Below are 23,147 nucleotides of genomic sequence, written 5' to 3' on the forward strand. Positions count from 1 at the left end.
GTATTTTATATTTTTAGCTTTTTTTAGTATGGGGTTGTAACTGACAGATGTGTTTCTTTGTTTACTCTGTAAATTAGAATTAATCATCTTACCATGGTGAGTTTTGAGTATATTTTGGGACTGTGAAAAGAACTGGATAAAAATGCCCTTTATGGTACATATTAAGTAAGATTACAGTGTTAATTACAACAGAAGCTAAGGAATTGAGAAGTGGGCATAAGGAGACATTTATGACCAGTTACTAAGACTAGCATAATGCCAGTTTATTGAACTGAGGACCCTGGGTAACATTTCATGAACTAGTTCTGTATGAGATAAGAAGAGTCTTCGGATTTTATGTGGGGACTTGGGTTGTCTTCTAGGCTCTGCTACTACATCCTACAGAATCTGAGTCCACGATATGGAACATAGCTGTCTCTGTGTGCAGGTTTACATCTGTTGTCATGTCAAACTATTAAACAGTGTTCCCTTTCATTCTCTAATGTGCCCCTGTTTGGATAAAGGTTGTATGGTCATCTTACTTATGGGGATGGGATCCATTGGCTTCTACTTTATTAGCATTTAACCATCAAAAGACGTAAGGCCAGTACCATCCTACATAGGTAGATGTATTTAGAGACCACGCTTTCACTGAGGTAGGTGAAAGCTATGATGTAAGTATTGAGTTCCTAGCAGCACTGAGGTTTTTGAAAGTAGCATTTTCAAGGGCTGTGGATTATGTGTTCTTTTAGGAAGCTTTCATTCTCTTAGGAAGTGTTCATGTGATTGGGCTTGTTTACCTGGGTTTGCTTGACTATAATGACAAAAGTATCTGTGGAACAGGTAGTCAAAAGCAGGGGCTCAAGAGAACAGGACAGGTAAGGTGGAATGATGAATAGTGTGTGCTTAGAAGCAGGAAGAAAGAGAGATCATCAATTAAATAAGGCAGCTTTGCACCTTAGGCTTCTGAACTAAATACTAAAGTAACTGGCAAAATGTTTAGCTTTTTGAAAGAATAGTAATATGGAATGGCAATCTATAATCTTCATGGCCTGGCTTGAAAAGGTTAACTGCAGAGGGGCAAAGCTGAAAGGATGAATCAAGAATTGCCTCAATGAGGAGAGGCTTGGGGCAGGTATAAACAGGTTGTAGGCACGCAGACATGATAGGACAGGAAGCTAGGAAAAGCAGAGGATTGGAGCAACTGTGCAGAGAGCAGTAAAAAGGGCCGAAGGGAGTGAGAGACTGCACTCCTCCTTCTGCTCTCTTGAGGCCTGCTGTGCTGATGCTTCTTCCTTTTGGATGCTTAGGTTATGCTTGTTTCCTCTTAGTAAAGTCCTGTTTTCTTGGGCCAGCTTGAGCAGATCTCCAGGATATGCAACTGAAAGACACTGGTATAACACCTTCAACCCTTTTCTTGCACTGTGCTCCCATAGCTTTTCTAGGTCACTGTGTGACTTAGTTTGCTTTGAGAGTTTTCTTCCTGAATGAGTCAGTATCACCAAGGAGCAGTATATCCCAGAGTGCAATTAGCAGTGTTTTGGGTTGTAATCAACCCAAACAGACAGACATTTATTGAAAGCCTACTTTGTGTTCTTTGTTGAGTGCAGCACCATAAGAGGGACTGAAGATCTTAGGTTCTAACTGGATAGACAACTCTGGCGTTACTGGATGTCAGTCTTCTTTGGAGAACACTGAATAGAATTTTATGGAGGAAGCCATTCACTTTTTATCCCCAAAGAAAGATTTCTTTCTTGCTTTTACAAAAAAACAATAAAATTCCATTTTTATAGAAATTCAGGACTTAAGCATAATAGAGTTAATTTGCTATCTAGAAATAATCATGGATTCTGAGAATGCTTAACAGGAAGATCATTGAGATTAGTAATTTTCATTTAGTATAACACCAAGGAGTTCCTTGTTTGGCTCTAATAGTAGAAGTTAATACCTAATTCTTCATTCACAGGTAAGTAATTGAAGCCATTCCTTTAAGACTCTACATGGGAATTCTGTGTGGATTGCTAATGAGTTTCTATCATTCATACAATAGAAAAAAATATGATTTTGGTTTCTTAGAGTTATGTAATTATTGATTCTTCTGCTGTTAGTTATATGAAATGAATTTTCAGGTCAGATGGGTAATTATTACAAATATTATTTTGAGCAAATACCATTAATTCATTTTGGCTCCTATTTGGTTTATTAAAACTGGGAAAGTTGTCATTAAAATTAAACCTGGTCTGGAGATTCCTTAGAGTTGGGGATATGTCATTAGGGATATTATGGTATTTTCAGTTGGCTCTTTAGGGCTCAATGCATTCTTACCGCTCTGCGTGGATGAGTGTGCTATTCTGTCGTTTATGTCCCTAAGAGCATACATTCTCAGTGCTCATTATGAATGTGGAAGAGCGAAGGGTGTGTAGGTACCACTAGTTACCTTGGAGAAGGCACATCTCCATTACTGCTGTGAATGTGGGGGATAGGTTAGTCAAGGTTTAATACTGTATTCCTCTTTGTTTCATTGCCAAATGTGAGCAGCTTGGGGAGGAACATTTGGAATTTCTCTCTGATTCCTGGTCTATACTCATAACCCTATCCCAAAAGCTGATCTCCACAGTACAACAAAGAGGGGCTCAGGAAAATTAGGTTCAGCTTAGGTTCCACTTACCGTTGAAATTGCCCTCTCTCTGTCAAATTGAGTTTCTCAGAAATGAATTAAAAGCAAGAAGCTGCTTTTCCTTCTTTAAAATGAAAACTTATTGAGGATAAGTAATTATATCTTCTCTTTTTTTGTGAGAGACCTTTACATAGATAATACTGTCAGGTATATGGGAGACTTTATTAACATATACTCTTTGTGAACACATACATGTGTTCACACAATGAGTTAGTTATTATTTATGCATTATACCTCATAATTATTTAATCCCACCTTGGTGTTGTACCACTCAGCATAGAATGTATGGTGTCTGGGCATTCAGGATATGAGCTTTCATTTTAATATTAGGTAAATCTTGTATTAAAAACTTTTCTGGTGGTAGGGCGTGAAATCCACATTACTTTGAACATGGCTTATTCAGAATTTGAGATGTTATTCTGGAACTGAGATGAGGGATGGCAGAGTGCATGGGTTGAGAGCTTGACTTGGACGTCAGCTTGCCTCTTCTGTCAGTTGCTATCTTTCAGGACCTGGTGCAAGGCACTTAACCCTCCTAACCTTTCTTTATTTACCTATGAAGTTGGGATATAAAGCACCTACCTTGCAGGTAGGTTGTTTTTAGATTAAAAGATAAGCCTACAAAGTGGATAGCACAGTGCCCGGGCCACGGAATGACGATGATCATGATGTTGATGTTCAGTTGGCGCTCTGGGTTTTAGCTTTGTAAGGGCAGACACCACACCTGTTTTATTCGTTGATGTATACTGTGCGCTTAGCACATTGCCTGGCTCATATAAGATCTACAATAAATATTTATTGAATATTGAATGAAGTAACATTTCAGTGGAAAAAATTGACTGGATAAAGTTTTCCAAAAGTTTAGTAGTGCTTTGATATAATGCATGGATTTTGCATTAACTACAGATTAACTTTCTGTTTATTAAATAAGTCAGAGAGATCTGCTTCTTTACCTTTAGTTGGCTTGCAATGTGTAGTATTTTGGTTAGCGTGCAGTTTATAGTATTTTATATATTTAAATAATAAAACTCTGTTCTTCATTTAAAACTTAGTTTCTTATTTTCTTCAGGAAGTTTACATGAATGTAGCCAAAGTCATAACATTTTTTAGGCATTTAATTATAATCTGTTTTCAGTTTTCTATATTACTGACTTTTAGTAAAGGTAAATGAGAGCTTAGTCTATATGTAAACATCCCAGAGAAGGCTAGCTGATAACGAAAAATGCCTATAGTACGATGATTTCCTTCTGTGTGAAACAATAATTGTTTTTCTCTTTTTGTTTTTGATAGTCTCTCAAGTTAGGCCTGCAGAATTGAATATTTCTTTCTGTAGTTCCTTTTTCTCTTTACATTCTTGGTTTGTTCCCTATAAAAAGGTCATTACCATCCAGTTACAGCTTTGTGACTTGAGTGTAGTATTAGATAATGAAGTGAAAACCTTGAAGTGTGTTATCAAGTGTTAATCATTTTATAGAGTGAGGAATTAAATATTACTTAAAGAGATAATGGAATGTTCAGCTGAGACAATTCTTTAACAGAGGTTGTTCCTTTCTGTTAGGTTAGTTGTTCTCACCTGTCAGGAGTGAATATCAGTGCAATGGTACTCTTATTATACAGTGATTTCTAAGTCAAGAAAAGGTGTGCATTACTGATTTGATGCTAGAGTATTCTTCTGGAGGCCACACCTTTTTTCCCCCCCTCTTTGTTTAAAATAAAGTCCATGTTGCTTAGTTGCTGTCTATAAGCATTGTAATAAACTGCATTGGGGTATTGGGCTTACTCTGTGCTATGTTTGGAGTAAGCAGCCAATAATAAATATATGTGCAAGGACTAAATAAATGTCCTTTCCACATGTAAATTTGAAGTTTATAATTTTATTTAATCCTTTAAAAGGCAAGAATAGGATGAAATCTCAGTCCTGAGTTTGATGGACTTAGTCAGATGAGGTGTTGTTGGATATCTGGTGCACCCTGCCGCCCCTCCTCCCATTATGGAGCAGTCATGTTGAAAGTTATTCTGAATCACTACAACCTTTTTGCATGATATGAATATCAACTTAAAAGTGGAGGGGGTGGTATTCACGTAAGTGAACGTCAGAATGAGGCTTTGGGAATAAATAATCTCAGAGCATCTTATTGGCCCCATTTACTCAGCTTCTCAGTGGTCTGTTGTCATTCATGACTGATAGTCATTATAGGCCATATGGGATTTAAAGTTTTAATGGTTCACGATTACTGTGAAATTGGGTAATTCATTTTCTCCTAATTTATTTGGATTTTAGGACTCTCTTTAAGAAATTACTAAAAAGGCTTTGTTTAATTATATATATTTCCATAGAATATTTATCTAAAGATGTTATTTACTAAACCTGTTCTCTATATGTGAAATTCTTTAATGCTTAATTTTTTTTAGGTATTGTAATTTTTTTTAAAGGAGCTTAAGAAGGTTTGAGACAGTTTCATTTTTGCAGAGAGCTTCTGTGCGAGAATATTGGTAAAGTCATTCAAACTTGATTCCTTCAAACTGGAAATTTGTAATTTGTATGTATATGTAAATGTTTGTGTTAAGAACCAACTCAAAATAGTCCAAGAAAAACCCATTAGGAGAACTGAAAGAAAATTAGGGAAACTGAGATACTGTCAATGTTTTCTGATTCATAAATAAGAACAATGATATGCTTGATGCCTTTTTTTAATGCTTAAAATTTTTTAATAATTATGTAAACTTTTGCATATTTAAAATAATAACATGGTGCTTAGAAATGCTTTACTAGGTGTCTTTTTGTTTAAAACCCTTGATGTGAACTAATAAGGATTTGAGTGATCTAATTAATTGAATTCCTAGTGCAAGAGATTAACCAGAAATTCATTTTTATTTGATGCTTATGTACATTCTAGTGCACAGTTGAATCTTGGATTTGGAATTTGCAGTGCTGGTATAGGAGGAGGGAGGTGTGTGGTGAAGAAGGTTATGGCTACTAACACTTGATATCGTCACGTGTTGTCACTGAGGCAGTGGCAGTCAGAGACTGCACAAAAAGTGTACTCTGTGTGCTCTAGGGGGTGATCTGTAAAGAAAACCCAACCATCATGATGAAGACATTCCCAGTAGGAGCGTATTTTCTTGGGAATTTGTCTTTTTTGTTTTTTTAAAAGAGACATACAAAAATAAGTAGTTAATAGAGCATACTAAAATCTTGGATTACAGGAAGTTGTTAGAGAGTGATTCTTTGCTTCTCAAAAGGAATTATATGTAACAAGACTCCCTAAAAATATTAAAAAGTTTGCTTATCTGTAATTTTTAAACAACTTTAAGAACAGAGATTCTTATTTAAGCATTTGGATTTTATGGGATTTTTAGTTCATTTAAAACCACATGAAATTGGATTGGTTAGTTTTTTGGAAATGTTATATACTCTGTAGAATATTTGAAAGGGAACATATTCAAACTGTTATCTGAGGTGTCTTTTTTGGTACTTATGAGGACTGTGCTGGCTTTCAGAAATTGTTCTCTAATCTTTTGCTGGTTTTGAGTGTTTTCAGAATTTCTTTAAAAAAAAAAAAAAAGACATGTGATACATACCAAACTGATTTTGCCCCTAAAAGAAATAATGTCTTTCTTGAACTTGATGCTCTGTGCCTGTTGGTTATACTTACCTTGTGGACATTGTGAGAAAATTAAAACTCATTTGAATGGTGTCTTTTTTCCCTCTGGTATTAAGCCTTTGTCTTTTACCTTGCCTTTAGCTTTACAAAATAAAACTAGGACTTTGAGGAAATGGTAGGGTATTTCTTTGATGCCCTTAATGCCTTGACTATGTCCTTATTAAGTACATGTCTTATACCTCTAGCGTCTTTCATTAGAAACTCTTCTGAAAGCTCAGTTTGTCCACTTGTGTTTATCTGACATCACTGGATTTTTGTTTTTAAACAAAGCATGCCACTGTCACTGTGCCTTGGCACTGTGTCACATCTTAACTTGGTTATTTTGAGGGGCACACACCATACTGCTTTACGACAGGACCCAAATTAAAGTGTGGAGCCAGAAGGGTTATGTTTGTCCACACTGAAATAAGGAAACAGCTTTGATTAATGCAGAAAGGTTAACTTTAGTGGTAGAACAAATTCTCTGAGATTTCAGAGGCTGTCTGCTAAAGGATTTGTGCAGATACTTGTGTGCTGAGTGCCCCTAGTAACCAGGGTATGAGGGGACATTGGGCATGTTAACTTAAAACTTTTTTCTTTTTTAGGTCCACAACTCCCAGGCCTGTTGCAGATCTCCAACTCCTGCTTTGTGTGACCCCCCAGCATGCTCTCTGCCGGTGGCATCACAGCCACCACAGCATCTTTCTGAAGCCGGGAGAGGGCCTGTAGGGGTAAGGAGAATCCCGTTTTTAAAGCTATCAATATTTTATATCCCATAGGGTATAAAATAGGAATATTACCTCCCTCCCCATAGCCCCTTTAAAAATGTGCTGTATTGTATGTGTTTTTAAAGGAGTAACAAGTACATGCACAGAGGAAGCAAAATACGGGACTTGCCTTACCCCTCTAGGACAGTTCCAGAAGTTAGTGGGGTTTGGTGGTACAGGGTATTCTGGCACCAGCAGAGAGCATGCTGGGCTGCTGCAAGGAGCAGGAGCTGGCAATCAGCAGCGAGTATGGATGTTGGCAACTGAAATGGGGAAAAAAGGGGGTAAGTGTGAGTCCACGTGTGGAATGTGCTTTTCCCCAGGATCATTGGGACTCATGGCCCGCAAATCTAAACTATTTTGGGTGCTGTCCTCTCAGGTGATGTTTTATAGAGTATTGCTCAGAAGTAGCTAGGCTTTTCTACATTGCCAGATATAGAATAAACACTTTGAAAGGCTTGGATTGGGGTGTAGATACAGTCCTCTCAGCTGTACCCTGGTACTTCCTCTGTTACCTGGTGGTGATGTGGGATGTGTGTGGGATGTGTGTGGGATGTAGCAGGATGAAATGTCTTTAGTGCTTTATCCCTTAGAACACAGGACATGGTGTTAGTGATCCATGAGGGTTACTTTCATGTTGTGTATCTCACCTTCTCTGAAATCTGTGTGTACACCTGTCTTCCTTTTCTTTCCTTTATGAGGATTTATATTTAAATAGTCAAATTTTCTGAAAGACAGTTGTTTATTGTTCTCATCAGCTGCTGTTAATCACTAAAGAAGTTTAAGACCTGTCTTTCTCTTGGTATATGTAATCTGACTGTGGGGCTCAAACTCATACTCAATTATAAAATAATACAAGAGAATAGCCATCACACAAAACACACACAATACAACATACTGGCAATATATAATGAATTGTTCAGTTACAGTGTAGAATATTAATATCTTGAGACTAAGAAAAGAGAGTGTTCCAAATGGGCTGTAGTACTTGGGAAAGTTTTGTGATGGTAGATAGGTTTTGAGGAGTTGGGTATGTTTTTGATACATCAGTAACACGTGGACAGGCAGAGTGGAGGAGGCTGCCAGGTGTACACGTCAGCCTATCCCTATAACAGCCTGTCCCTATAAGCAACATAGGTAGTGAGCCTGGAGAACCTGGGAGTTGTGAGAAGATGACTGCAGGACTTCAATGAAGAGCACAGGTTAGTGGGCGTTGGGAGGCAGAGGTGGGGATATAAAATGGGGCCAGATAAAAGGGTGTCTTAGATAGACAAGGCAAGATTTTATGTGACAGGCAGAAGAGAGTCTTTGTAGGCTTTTTTATTCCAGGCAAGCTGATTGCAAATCACTACTTGAGAAGATTCACTGGGCAGCGGTATGCAGTTTGGAGTGGGGAAAGACTGTGAAAGTTCCGATTATGTGGCTAGGGCTGCCATCCATGCATAACTTGAAGAGGAATGAGACAATGGAGATGGTATATTGTAATTGTAACAAAATCAGGAATAACTGTCACAAAAACAGCTTTGTGTTTAGATAATTGCTGGTGTAATTTATCAAGAATTAGACCAGACAAAAGGTTCACCTTACGGAAGCCTTGGAATTCTTGATATAATAGCCATTCACAATGGAAGATAAAACCCAATGTAGTGGATAAAAATCTAATTTTAATCCCTGGAGAGATATATCAGCATCTTAAGGGACAAATTAGCAGAGTCCCAACTTGACTACCTACTTCAAAAGCTTCAGCCTTTACTGGTTACTATCTTGTTTCCATGTATATCTAAGAAATGGTTCTATCTTTCAGGCCGGTATTTTCTTACTTTATTCTCTAATCAGTGTGGATGTTCATCGTTAGACTGTTTGCATTTATCATAGTACTCACTAACCAGGATTTACTGAATAGATTTTAAATTTTGCCCATAATAACACTGATTTTTAGTAAATCTTTTATTTTAGCGTTAGTGATGACTAGTATTTTTTTTAGCAGTAAAAGTATTGTGTCTACTGGGGATTTAAATAAGGTCATGATTGGTGGTGCACTCAGATACCATCAAATGTGGGTTTGAGAAGATTCTGTAATAAGATGATAAATCTTATTTCAGTCAAAATGATGCTATATAAAGCTAACTATATTGATTGTTCTTTAACAATGCTTCATGCGGCCAAAGTCGTTTGAGCTGGATCTGATTTGGATCCAGTTGGCAAAGCACCCCCCGATGTGTGGAACTCTCATAAATTCTGCAGGCACACAGATCTAATACAGTGTAATGAGAGAGCTGCTGGGAGAAAAAATTGATTACAGGGTTGCAGACAATATCATTAACATTTCTTGCTGTGATACACCAGATGTCTTCCCTAATAGACTATTTTTGTTAATTTAGTTTTTATAGGATAGCATCGATTGCATCGTAATTTAACTTTCTTTGCATATTCAGGTATATGTGATCTGTGTTTCTACACTAATGATGGCATCAACTCATAGAATTTAAAGATTTTATTTATTCATTTTTTCCCCCCAAAGCCCCAGTAGATAGTTGTATGTCATAGGTTCACATCCTTCTAGTTGCTGCACGTGGGACTCGGCCTCGCGTTGGACGGAGAAGTGGCGCCTTGGGGCTTGCCCGGGATCCGAACCCGGGCCGCCAGCATCAGAGCGCGCGCACTTAACCGCTAAGCCACGGAGCCGGCCCAGAATTTAAATTTATAAATTTTTAACTTATCTGTTCATTTTTAAAGTATTTGTCCTGTAAAGGCAACATTTTTACTTGTTACTGAGAATCTATTAGCTTGGATGTTTTCTAACCAAAAATACTGTGTGTGCTGGTAGTTCGGGATAGTGAGGGAGGTGAGAAGGCAAAGAAAACATTGCCCAGATCCTCCCTAGACTGGGCAGAGAGGATCGCCCCACCCTCAGCTGCTCCCAGGATCAGGTGGTTTAAATGCTATCACAGAGACTCTATCCAGGGCAGAAAAGGTGCAGCCATTTAAGGGGACTTAAAATGCACATTCATTTCCCTTGTCATGGATGCTGCTCTGCAGGCTGGAGTTCTTGTTACTTGCACCTGTCCTCTTCTTCACTAGGTGATCAAGGGCTAGTTAGGATATTTATTTAGCATTTTTGTTTTTTAGTCATATCTTTTTGTGTGTTTAAGACCTCTGTTGAGTGGTTAACATACATAAACAAGACAGTACTGTGATAGTAGGTTGAGCTATTTTATTTCAGTCATCATTTTTTTAACTACTAGTTTTGTTCTTGGTGCATTATCCTTTTTTTTAATTATTATTTATTTATTTTTTTTTCCCCCCAAAGCCCCAGTAGATAGTTGTATGTCATAGTTGCACATCCTTCTAGTTGCTGTATGTGGGACGTGGCCTCAGCATGGTTGGAGAAGCGGTGCGTCGGTGCGCACCCAGGATCCGAACCTGGGCTGCCAGCAGCGGAGCGCGCGCACTTAACCGCTAAGCCACGGGGCCGGCCCGGTGCATTATCCTTTAGAGAGCATTTTTTTTCTCTTGACATGTTCCTGTGTAACATAGGACACATGAATTAACCTTTCTAACCCTTAGTTTTCTCACTTATAAAATGGGTATAATACTGCTATCTACCTTAGGATTGTTGCAGAGATTAATGAAATAATTCATTAAATTGCTTAACATGATATTAACCATACAATAAGCATTCATTTGACATTATCTGTTATCATATAGACTCGCGTTACACAAATTCAGGTTTTAAATAATTTATCAGTTTTCTAGACATTCTTAATCTGAGGTCCATAGGTCCTTAGGTGGTCTCTTTGAGTTTAAGAGGGTCTATGAACTTTGTGAAATGGCTTGCAAAGTCTTATATGTATCTGCATTTTTCTGGAGAGAGTATACTTTTCAACTATGGATGCTAATCAGTAGATTCCTAAAATGTTGAAAAAAATTTAAAAACTAATATTAAGAATTGATGGGTCATTCAAAATCTCAAATCAGCAAGCCGCTTGTTAAGGATGTAAACTAACGCCGAGCATGTACTTTGTGCCCAGGCACCCAGCTCCTCTCTTCACATAGTTTAACCCGTTCAGTCTCCACAGCAGTCTGTGATATCTATTTCGTTTTGCAGACGAGAAAACTTGAGATTTACGTTTGGATAAAAATCTTGCTTTTAGTAAGTGGCAGGACAGAGGTTTAACTTGGAACGCCCCCTGGCCTTGTGTAATCTGCATTGCTCTCACGCTGAGTTCTCCACTTCCCGGGTGATCTCTGCCTTGATGCCCACCTTTACCTCCACTTTGCTGGAGACTTCCTGAGCTAACATGCTGCTCATTCTCTTGGTAGAAAGCTGCCGTTGCGAGTTTTACAGGTAGCCCTTACTCTGAATAAATGGACAGTGGTGTTAACAGTACTGTTTGAGAACTCTTCAGTATCAGTAAATTTTGTTTTCCTTTTAGCACTTGTGACGGTCATATCTTTATGTCCTTTTGTTTAAAAAGTGCATGACCAACAGCTACTGTGAGTTCCCTTTTCATTCATCTTATTAGTATCTGTATACATTTGAAAAATAATTGCTGTAGTTTGTTGTGTTTGTTTGTGTGTGTTTGTTTCAGGTGTAAAACTTCATGCATGTAAGAAATGGGGCTTTGCGTTTCCCTTGGAGTGAATTCACTTCACTGATCTAGACAGAGCTGCTCCACTAACACAGAGCAGGGAGCTAGGGCCCAGTGGCTTTCCCCAAATCCCCTGGTTCAGGGGCTGCTTGGGCCAAAACCAGCTCTCCTGGGTCTCTGGTTAGTGCTCTTTCCACTGCTCCTTGCAACCTTGCTGGACCCATAGGGATGTCCTTATAGCTGGCCCATGTGGTACACCATTTACTTCTTTAAAAGCTAAGAATTCTTTGCTTAATATCTAGTTTAAACTTTTGTGACTGTATCTCAAGCTGTTGTTAAAGCAGTATAATTTTTTGTTTATGTAAGGTATTTATCATTTTTAAGTATCATTTCTAACACTGGTACTTTTCATATTTGGGACTTCAGTATCATTTAATAATTAAAAGTGAATATTTATTATAAAATGCTATTTTAAAAGTAAAGCTAATTATATTTCTTACCTACTTGTTGCTAATAAAGAGCTCTAATCTAGTTGCTTGTTTAGCTGTGCAGGAGTTTCTGAGGATATCCTGCTTTTTCAGTATTTACTGTGGCTTTTCCAGTTGACATTAAGGATGCCAAAAATAACCATTGCCTTTTATATTTGATTGTAGTGAAAGGCGTTAAAGTGACTGAATTTTCAGAAAAATTGCCATTACAAATGCTGTGATTAATCCAAGTACCCTAAATGAAAGACGATTAATAGCTGTTGAATTTTAATGTAGTAAGTTTAAAAATTATTACAACACTCAACTGACCAATATTAGTATTAGAGCATATATCCTGCTTCCAGATGAGTCCCCTTCCCTTGGAGCAGTTGTTTTCCTACCCTGCTCTCCCGTAAATGCTGACTGTCACTAATTTGTTTTTAAGGCTGTCTTTCCATCATGTACATCTGCTCCTTCTTTACAAAAGGGGCGTAAAGCCACATTTTCAGAACATAGATTTGAATAACCTCATGATTTTATAAAACTGCCTACTATTTAAGCAGTCTTTTTGTTACCGTAGATCTGTATGAGATGTAATGATTACTTTCAACTTTTATCGAGCTTCCTTTTCTTTCAGGGTTAGTGCATGCCCCTTAGTTACTTACAGGCACTGTTAGGCCTTTCAGCCTTGCCTTTTTTGGGCTGTTTCATACTGTTGGAAAAAATATTTAAGCAAATATGTGGAGTTCCCAGACTTCACAAGTTGTCCAGAATTCGTTTTACTAATATAAATTGCCAAAGACGCTTCAGCACCTGGAGGTAGAGCTTGCAGTTTTGTTTAGCTTAATTTTGTTTTTAGTGTTAACCCCTCGTTTTAGGATATCATAGTACTTTCGGTGGCAATATCTGTTATAAATATCAAGGCCTTCAATGGAGTACCAGAATTTTCTTAGGGACTGGAGTGAAGTTTAAGTAATATACCTACGTCTATAGAAATAATTATCCCTCACACTTGGAAGTTGGCATTTTCTGCTTTTATCTTTGATCTCATGTTGTACAATTAGATTGATGTCAGTTACTTGTCATTTTTTTAAATAGACTTTATTTTTTAGAGCAGTTTTAGGTTCACACCAAAATTAAGTGGAAGGTACAAAGATTTACCATATACCTCCTTCCCCTACCAGAGTGGTACGTATGTTACAATTCATGCACTTAAGATTCCTCCATGTCTTTTCATGGCTTGATAGCTTGTTTCTTTTTTGCACTGAATAATATTCCATTGTTTGATGTGCCACAATTTGTTTATCCATTCACTTACTGAAGAACACCTTGTTCTTTCAAGTTTTAGCAATTATGAATAAAGCTATCACATCTGTGTGCAGGTTTTTGTGTGGGCATAAGTTTTCATCTCCTTTGGGTAAGTACCAAGGAGCATGATTTCTGGATTGTATGGTAAGAGTATGTTTATTTTTTTAAGAAACAACCAGACTTTTTTCCAAAGTATTTGTACCAGTTTGCATTCTCAGGCAATGAAGAGTTCTTGTTGCTCCACATTCTCGCCAGCATTTGGTGGTGTCAGTGTTCTGGATTTTGGCTGTTCTGATAGGTGTGTAGTGGTATCTCATTGTTGTTTTAATTTGCATTCCCTTGATGACATATGATTTGGTGTATCTTTTCATATGCTTATTTGCTATCTGTGTACCTTCTTTGGTGAGGTGTCTGTTAAGGTCTCTGAGTCATTTTTTAATGGGATTATTTTCTTATTATTGAGTGTTAAGAGTTCTTTGTATATTTTGGATAACAGTCCTTTATCAGATGTGTCTTTTGCAAATATTTTCTCCCAGTCTTTGGCTTTTCTTTTCCTTTTCTTGACAGTGTCTTTTGCAGAGCAGAAGTTTTTATTTTAATGAAGTCCAGCTTATCAATTCTTTCTTTCACGGATTCTGCCTTTGGTGTTAAATCTGAAAAGTCATCCCCAAACTCAAGGTCATTGAGATTTTTCTCCCATGTTATTTTCTAGTTTTGCATTTTACGTTTAGGTCTGTGATCCATTTTGAGTTGATTTTTGTGAAGGACACAAAGTCTGTGTCTAGATTCATTTTTTTGGGCGGGCGTGTGCATGCCCAGTTCAGCACCATTTGTTGAAAAAACGATCTTTTCTCCATTGTATTGCCTTTGCTCTTATGTTGAAGATCAGTTGACTATATTTATGTGAGTCTGTTTTTGGGCTCTCTATTCTATTCCATTGTTTTGAATTGAGAGTAAAATGCAGACATCTTAACTCGTTACTCCTAAATACTTAAGTCTATATTTTATAAGAACAAGGACGTTCATTTATATAGCCACTGTATAGTTATCAAAATCAGGAAGTTTAACAGTGATACAATACTAATCTAATCTATAGACATTCACATTTTGTCGTATTTCCCAGTAATGCCCTCTATAGCAATTTGTTTTTCTAGCCTAGTATCCAATCCAGTGTCACACTTATATCCAGTTACCAGGTCTCTCTAGTTTCTTTAATCTGGAACAATTCATTAACCTTTCTTTGTCTTTCATGACATTGACATGTTTTCTTTCTAAGAGAACAGTCCAGTTTTCTGTAGTTTGCTGTTTCCTAGTTATTAGATTTAAGTTGTGCATTTTAGGCAGGACTATTAGTGGTATTGTGTCTTAAGTGCCTTAGCTTAGAGGGCACATGTTATCAGTTTGTCATATTATTAGTCATGTTAACTTGGCTCACTTGGATACGTTACTTTCTCTTTGTAATTAATAAGTAATTTGTTGAGAGAAACCTTGAGGCCATGTAAATATTCTGCTCTTTATCAAATTTTCATCCACTAATGTTAACACTTATTTTTGCCTGAATCACTGTGGTGACTCAGAATGTCACCCATTTTTTTTACTCAAACTAAATTGCTCTGTCTTTGAAAAATAGATCAAAATTCACCTACCATTAATTCCAATCCAGGAGTTTTGAGTAAAGTGAAAGAACGAGAGAAGAAGAGAGGAAGGAAAGAAAGAAGGGGAAAGAAAGAAGGATGATAGGGAGGAAAGAAAAAGCGAGAGAGATAGGTAAAGGATGGAAGAGAATGTAGAACGTTTGAGCCCTCAGGGTGTTTCATTTTTAGCAACATAAAGACTTCATGAATTTTCAGATTTTTTGTAGAAAGAGGAAAAATTTGTGATGGTGTTTTGTTCCATTTTTAGGCTCCAGAGGAGACAAAAGCTGCTTAGAAGTAATAGATCATGGATGTGGTTAAAAAATACACATTTTTGCTGTTGAAATTATGGTTATTATTGGTTTGATTCGTGTTGGCAGTATTTACTAGTGATCAAGTTACTTAATCTCTCTGCACCTCAGTTTCCTCACTTGTGAAACCAGAATATTATTTCAGTAGTTCTGGAGTGAGGCCCAGGAATCCAGTTTTTCCCATTGCTCCCCAGGAGATTCTAATGGGCAGCCAGCTTTAGCAAATGGAAGTCTGCCCTCCATGCTGGTAACTGTTGTAAATGCAGATCTGATCATGTCCCTTGCAGGATGTAGAACTTTTGGTGCTGTTTCAGAACCTCTATTTTTCTCAAACCTGAGTATCTTACGTACTTAAAAAAATTGTTTTTGTGGTTCTTCCGTATTACTTAATTTCCTGTTTTCCCCAGCACATAGATTAGGTATAATCTGCATGCTTATAGCTCTAATACAGCTTTAAGAAAGAATTTATAAATTAATTCAAACTACAAAACCAATAAAATTCTACCAACATTAATTTAATAGAATGGGTGATGATGGTTTGCTGAAATGATATAGCCACTTGTGATATAAATTTGTTACTGATTGCTTATGGCCCAGACTGTTGGGGGCTTGGGAGATGGTGTATGGCATGTTTAGACTACTGGGTTCCTTGTGATGACTCAATTCTTCTATTTGTCGTTTTCATTTTCATTGTTAGCACTGAGATAATAAGTGTAAGTATATCTTGCCATGATGTGGCTTTGCCCTTACCTGGCACAAATGTGGCGTATTAGGTTTATCGTATTTACTTACTAGCTTGCGATAATTAGAGTAGTACTACTTAGTTATTTGATTGTATGTAAACTTATTCAGAGTCAAAATCATGTAGCTGTAAATTCTGTTAATGAAATTATAAAATAGATAATCCATAAAATGAATATGTTAAAAAATTTGATACATATTGAAATGAAAATAAAAATTAGTCCTCTGCTTCCGCCACCTCCCCATCTCTTGCTCCTCTCTGAGATAGTCAGCCAGTGTCCCTAACATCATGCTTTGGCTACTTTATAGACACACTCTGTCTTTTTGGCTAGATTGAATGAAGGGGCTGTGTTTCTTTCTTATTTTTGTTTGCATATGCCTAGAACAGTTCTGGCTCTGAGAAGTTGCTCCTTAACCATTGAATTAATAGTTTGCTTCATTTACAAGATAGAAAAAAACACGTTATTTTTTAAAAAAAAAACGTAAAGAAGGATTTTTTTTTAAAGGAATACATTAAATGTGACTGAATGGGACCATCAACATGAAGTATAGCATTTGATACAGTCAAGAGGAAGATTGGCCAGTACTAGCCAGGAAAACCTAGTATGCATGTTTATTTTTTTATTTTTATTTTATTTATTTATTTATATTTTGAGTTTTAAAATGAGTTTATTAAAGAATGTTCTTAGGAAGGCAACAATGTTTGATTTGTCATTAAAAAAAGTTGTTTCTTCATGCTGTATAGTAAAGGTAATGTGAGAGGCTACAGAGTTAGAAGCTTTTTTCTACTGAATTCTCTGATAGTATAGCACAGTGTAGTCATGTCTGCAATGCTAGAATAAATAAAAAAAAGTCTTTTCTATGCTTCTCTTCAAAAAGCGCTGAATAACAGATGGCATAAAGAAGCCATTTTTTTCCCCCATTCATTCTGTAGTATTGGAGCCAGTATTTTTACCATCACAGGCTACAATTTTCGCTTTATCCACTTTAATGAGTTCTGTCACCTCTCTGAATTCAACATCATTCAATACAAAAGTCCACACATTATCGCAGAATCTGTATGTATTTAGAGAGCCCCTGAAATTGACTCTGTTCCTGACCCTCGGAGCCAGTGCTGAATTTATAGCCTTATCCAACTGAAGTAGAACCTGAAGGGCAAGTTGGGGGGTGATCTGTTGAGACTGTATGAGCTCATCCAGACTCTCCTGAAGACTGGTTCCCAAAGTGGTATTTCTGTATGACTGATATGCCATGGCCTAGGAGGAAGAAAGTGTTTTTCTTATTCAGGCTTGCATTGATGTCCTGTGGGTAAGGCGCTTCCCGCCCCGAAGCGGCTGGAAGCGGCGCCCCAGAAGACACCTACTTCCCCCACCACCTCATCGGCCGCCACAGAAACCCCATGTTTATTTTTTTAGAAGGAAGTTTTTAAAGTCTTTCCACCTTAACTTCCACTTCCCGTGAAAATGAGAGAGATGTGGGACCGGGAGAGTCTTCCTAGCTGTGTCTTAAGTGATGAGATATCAATATATGGCTCAAGTTTAATTTTTTTCCTTACCTGTTGGAATTCTCGTGGGCTTGTGGAACTCATACGGCATAAACCTTGTATATCAGTTTTTCAGCTAACATGGCATGAGGCTGTTTTATTATGTTTTTGTTTTCATTTATTTGATGTCTTATCTATAAATGCTGGGTTTTGGCCTTTTAAATATTTATTAGGGAGGAGCTTGCCGTGCTCTTACAACAGAAAAGTTGTTCAACTCTACACAGAGGGGTGTATTGTTGGTTGTGAGGCTGCTGCCCTTGGTTGCAGCCTCTTGACAGTGATGATTCTCCTCGATGCCTGAATCGAATGGAGTATGCTGCTGGACTGCCCCAGGGCCTTGTAACAGTTTCTAGTTTGAATGGAAAAGCAGAAGTACCTAAAGAGGCAGCTCTAAAATGCCTTTGGTGTTCTTTCTGTAATAGAAGATGTGTGTGGTGACCTTGGAATTATGGTCCCTTGATCCAAAGGATCATGGAGGAATGCCTTTGGAATTGCATCCAAAGGCAAATTAGCAGCAGAAATGGCTGCCCCCAACTCCCACTCTCACACGCTCAGTGGAAGGTGGAGCTAATTGTGCACAACAACAAAATGAAAGTTGAATGATATTAGTGGAGTATTAGGGTGGTGTAACTGGAGTGCAGAACATTCTGTCAGAGATGAGAGCAGTTTGATTTGTGCTTGAATCAGAAATCATTGGCTTGTTTTCAGTCTTAAAGTTTTTTTTGTTTGAGTATTTTTCCTAGTATATAAGGATGCAGGAATACTCTTAAATTAGTATTACTGCTAAATTTAGTATTTGGTTAATTTTTCCTGAAAGTTTAGGGACTTTCTGATCTTTCCTGTTGGAATGAGGAAATAGTGGTTGATACCTGTACTGCTTCCTTCTGATTTTTCCTTTTGTTAGTAGCCTCTTTTTGGATGTGTTAAAAATGTCCACAGATGTCCAGGGATTGGCACACTTAATCTTTGTGATTGAATGACAGTCTGCTCTTAAGATGTTGAGCAGATTTGTTAACAAACAAGATGGGAATGCACAAAGATATCTGATGCATTGTTAAAATTATTTAAAAGAAAAACAGCTGGCAAATGGTAATTGACAGATATGTTTAATCTGTAGAACTTGAAATGCTGCTATGGTTACTGTGGGTTAAGTAGGGAAGACACATCCAGAAGACCAGGAGTTCTCTACAAATGGATGAGGAATGACCAAGTATCCAAGGGTACAGTTTAAAGATTGCATGGCAGGAAAGGTACTGTGATTAAATTCCCTGATGTTGTCACTGAGCTGTAAGGCTGAAGATAACATTCTCTCCTTCTGCTGAAAACAAGAATCAATACTCACTCCTTGATGGGCTAAATTACTAAAAAGAGCCCTTCTTGCAATGTTTCATTATCTGGGATTTGCCTCAGCTGGTGATTTGTTGGCAGCATAGGGAGATTTGCTAGGCATTTTGTATTAAAATTATTCAGTCGGCTGGTGGAGCCCCTTGGATAATTCCTTTCCATTTTACAATGCTCTTGAATAGATTTGTGATTTACTTTTGCCTAAGTGGTTTTATGCCTTTTGGAGTTATTAAAGAGTGTTGGGCACATATACACATTTTTTTAGCCTTGTTTCTTTGTTTTTTTTCCCTCTCTTGTAGCTGTGGGCGGGTGGTTAACAGATTATTTTAGTGATGCCCTTAGCCAGCATCAAATGCATTTGGCATATTATGTCAACCTGACACATTGATTAATATGCACTGTTTTATATTCTTCCCTTATGAAGAAAGTTATTCAAGAAGTTGACTTGTTTTATTTATTTATTTTTTGCTTTTAATTGGAGGGGGGTTAATTTGTTAGGTGGCTGGTATGATTTCAGCCAACCAGTAGAAAAAGAAAGCAACCCCATCTTGTGAGCTTCTGGGAGACAAAGAAGAAACTAGTACTGCTCAGTTTAGTGCTGATAGTGTAACTGGTCCCAGTATAATACAAAGGCTAGGGAGTGAAGAAAAGGAAGAGCCTTTGCGAGTGACCCTGTGCCATTATCCGCCAGGCTGGGAGAAGTTATGCAGGAGGCACTGTCATGTGGAAGCATAATTGGACTTGTCCATTGGACTGGCACAGTTGGAAACTTCTAGGTGAAATTTGAAGCCTTCTGCCCTTCTACAGTCTGTCTGAGGGGAGATAAGACTCTGTTTCAGTGTTTCAAAATTGGTGGTGTGATATAGTTAATATTCTTTTGGTGGAGGCAGTACTGTTTATGAAAGACTTTTTGATTCACCCTCAGGAAGAACGTGGTTAGCTGGACAAAGCCGTGTTAAGAGATGTTGGTGCCTGTAGCAGAACCATGAGGTGAGGCTAAAGAACAGTGTAGAATCACATTTCTGCTTCCTTGGAAGACTGATCAGATTTTAATATCCTTTTGTCTGGTGTGGAGGAGAGAGGGTTGAGAGGGACGAGAGACTAATGAAGAAAGGGTGGAAAGAGAGAGAGAGGTCTTTGAAAACTGGTCAACTTTAGTAACAAAGTGTTGGAAGTGGTTTACATATGTGGAATCTAGCCATGGTGGGTACACAGCTGCCATGGAGAGACTGTGGTGTGGGAGAGCTCACCTGGGAGAAGTGAACCTCAGGCCAGGTTCCAGTGTGAAAGAATCTCTGGAGAGAGAGATGCTGTTTCAGAACATTGCAGCCCACCCCACGCTCAGCTTCGTGATTTTGTATGTGATCCAGGGCTGGGAATGCCCGTCAAGTCCCACCTGTCACCTGCCGTAGGTAGCCTGGTTAATTAATTATTTTCTCTTCTATGCTGTCTTTCTGCCTGGCCTGTTCCTCTGTTGTGCTGTTTTTTGCACTGTACTTTGTGTCATTTATTTCCTGTGTCCCTGACCAGATTCTTAGCTCCTACTTCCTATCCAGTTCATTTTGGTTAAACGAGTAAGTAAAGGACATGAGTGGTGGTCTGTCCAGGAGTGAGAGAGAGGTGGCGTTACAGCAGGCTAATTTGCTATGCACTTTATAATTCCAGTGAGGAAGTCTTCGGAATATACACTTGTGTCCTGTCACAGTAATCTGGAGAACACAATTTAAGTGTTCAACTTGTTTTATTAAGCTACCTTGAGTGCAGTTGAAATTCTTCAGAGCGTATTGCTTTAGCTAAAAGAAGGAGTCATATTACCCTTTTGTATTTTGAGGAGAAAGGCAGAAGGGCTGAGACCTAGACAACCTTTGGTCTTTTTTTTTTTTTTTAATAATTTTATTTATTTATTCCCCCCCACCCCCCAAAGCCCCAGTAGATAGTTGTATGTCATAGCTGCACATCCTTCTAGTTGCTGTATGTGGGACGCGGCCTCAGCATGGCCGGAGAAGTGGTGCGTCGGTGCGCGCCCGGGATCCAAACCCGGGCCACCAGCAGCGGAGCGTGAGCACTTAACCGCTAAGCCACGGGGCTGGCCCACACAACCTTTGGTCTTATTTCCTGCTTAGAAGAAATGACGCCTTCGTGCTGTTTCTTGAAGAAAGATAATTATCCTCACATGACTGCTGAATACCAGGCAGTGAGTTGAGCAGAGGAATGGGTTTTTCTGGAAGATGGACTGGGAAACTGTCAACAGGATCGATCATTAATAAATATATATAGTGGAATGTTTATTTACAACTCCCTTGTTTTACATTCCTGATTATTGTCCAGATCAAATCAGGTTGCCTGTATGTGCACTTTGACATATAACTCTGCTCTGAATCTGCCTGGGAAAGCCTGTGCTGCAGACGTTATTCCTTTCCTCCGACGGTAACCGTATAACAGTGATATTGCAGGGTAAATTCCTTTGCATCTAAATCTTTTAGTCATGGAATTTTAACACACTGATTTTTATTCTCACTCAGTTTTCTAGTCCTATATATTTTTTCTTCCCATTGGCTTATTATTTTGGGGATCTGGTTTAACAAAAAGCAACATGAATTCTTTGAAAATTCAAATGCCTGTTTAAAAATTAGCATCAGTACAAATTAAATGGTTAAGCGCTTGTTATTTTAACTCCTAACAGAAGCAATGAGAGGTGAAACTCAGTTAACTTTCCCTTTTAACTGGCGCGTGCCGTGGGCATCTGCCGTGTTTAATAATCTTGTGACCTTCAGGAGTATTGAACTTGAAATTTCTCTCAGACCGTTTTTGGGGGGGGGGGGTTCTTGACCACCATCACATATTCTGTGTCAGCATTGTTTCCACAGATGCGTTACACCAAATCATAAATCTCTGAAGTCAATTCATTAGAGAAATTTGTTTTCTTACTCCAATTGGGTTTTCTCTATAAGGGAGATAAAATATCAGTGCATTTCACTGCATTTCTAAGTCATAAGCTAGTTTGTGTCAGCATACTGTTTTGGAGATGTTTTGTGCTTGGGTCAACTTTTCAAGGCAAATCTTACATCTCGTGAAGTAAAACTACACATATATACACAAGGGTGTTAATGAAACAGAAGGCTCATTCCTACCAATTTCCAGAGAAGTACCATTTTATTTTGCACTACTGCTTAGGTAGCTGATTAGTAACATTATTACTTATTGACAGATGCTTTTTGTACCCAGGGGTGGCCAGCTTTTTCTATAAAAGGCCAGAGAGTAAATGTTTTCAGCTTTGTCTTCTCTGTGGCAACTACTCAACTTGATCATAAATAACTGTGTGACAGCGTGGCTGTGTTCCAGTAAAACTTTATTTACAGAAATAGGTGGTGGGCTGGATATAGTCTGCAGTCCTATAGTTTGATGACCCCTGAGCTAGTATAAACTGTTGAGGATTACTCCCCTGAAGGAGTCACTCCAAAGCTTTCTTTCCTTCTTCACTATGGCCTCATCTCTCTGTAAGCGTTGAGTGTGGTTTGCAGAGTTAGTGGGGAATTGCTTTTTTCTTTCCTATATTGTTTTGAGCTGGTGAGTATTTTATGTATCTATATCTACAGCTATGCCTGTCTCTCTCTAACCACTCCCCCATCCCCACTGTTTTTGTATAGTGCACTAATAGATAGGTATTCCTTGCAAGAACTCATTCTCACTAATGATCCTTGAGGATTTTTACAATATGTTTATGAACTAGGTGCAATTAAATGTTTTTTCAGCTTGTTTTTCCTTTGGCAATTAGCTTATATCTGTAGAGAAAATTTGAAAGGTTGAGTGTGCGTAATAAAATACATTAAAGTTCATGTCCTAATTTTTCTTATGGGTCTTTTTTTGTTTTTTAAATTTTTAAAAAAGTGTTGCAACAAAATATTCAGGACAGCAGAAGAGCCTTTTTATGTGTATTTAATGAAAAGTATAACTTTTCTGTTTGTTAGTATTTAACAGATGATTATTGATCTGGGCAAATACTTTAGTGTTTGTTGCTGATGAAATAAAATATTTGATACCCACGTAGGCAAAGAAAATTTACCCAAATAAAAGTTAGTCCAAAGTCAAAGATGGCATGGCTGATCCTAACCATCAGCTTCTTGTTGTTGTTGTTGTTGT

At 37.9% G+C, this 23,147-nt stretch overlaps 1 protein-coding gene and 1 pseudogene across 6 annotated transcripts in view; one reads left to right on the forward strand and one right to left on the reverse strand.

Moving 5' to 3' along the window:
- The window catches only part of RERE (arginine-glutamic acid dipeptide repeats), a 420,402-nt gene that overhangs the window by 179,958 nt on the left and 217,297 nt on the right, over nucleotides 1-23,147 (forward strand). For 4 of the 6 annotated variants that reach the window (XM_087446871.1, XM_087446872.1, XM_004425543.3 and 1 more), the window contains one exon: nucleotides 6,906-7,031. The exons of the other annotated variants lie outside the window; for them this stretch is intronic. In XM_087446871.1, the coding sequence (XP_087302997.1) occupies nucleotides 6,906-7,031 (126 nt within the window). The remainder of the gene's footprint in view (nucleotides 1-6,905; nucleotides 7,032-23,147) is intronic. 6 annotated transcript variants of the gene reach the window in all.
- LOC101405748 (transcription initiation factor IIA subunit 2 pseudogene) lies at nucleotides 17,019-17,449 on the reverse strand (annotated as a pseudogene).

This window comes from Ceratotherium simum, chromosome 22, assembly GCF_057802395.1.
Source record: "Ceratotherium simum simum isolate JZ-2026a chromosome 22, ASM5780239v1, whole genome shotgun sequence".
Lineage (NCBI taxonomy): Eukaryota > Metazoa > Chordata > Mammalia > Perissodactyla > Rhinocerotidae > Ceratotherium > Ceratotherium simum.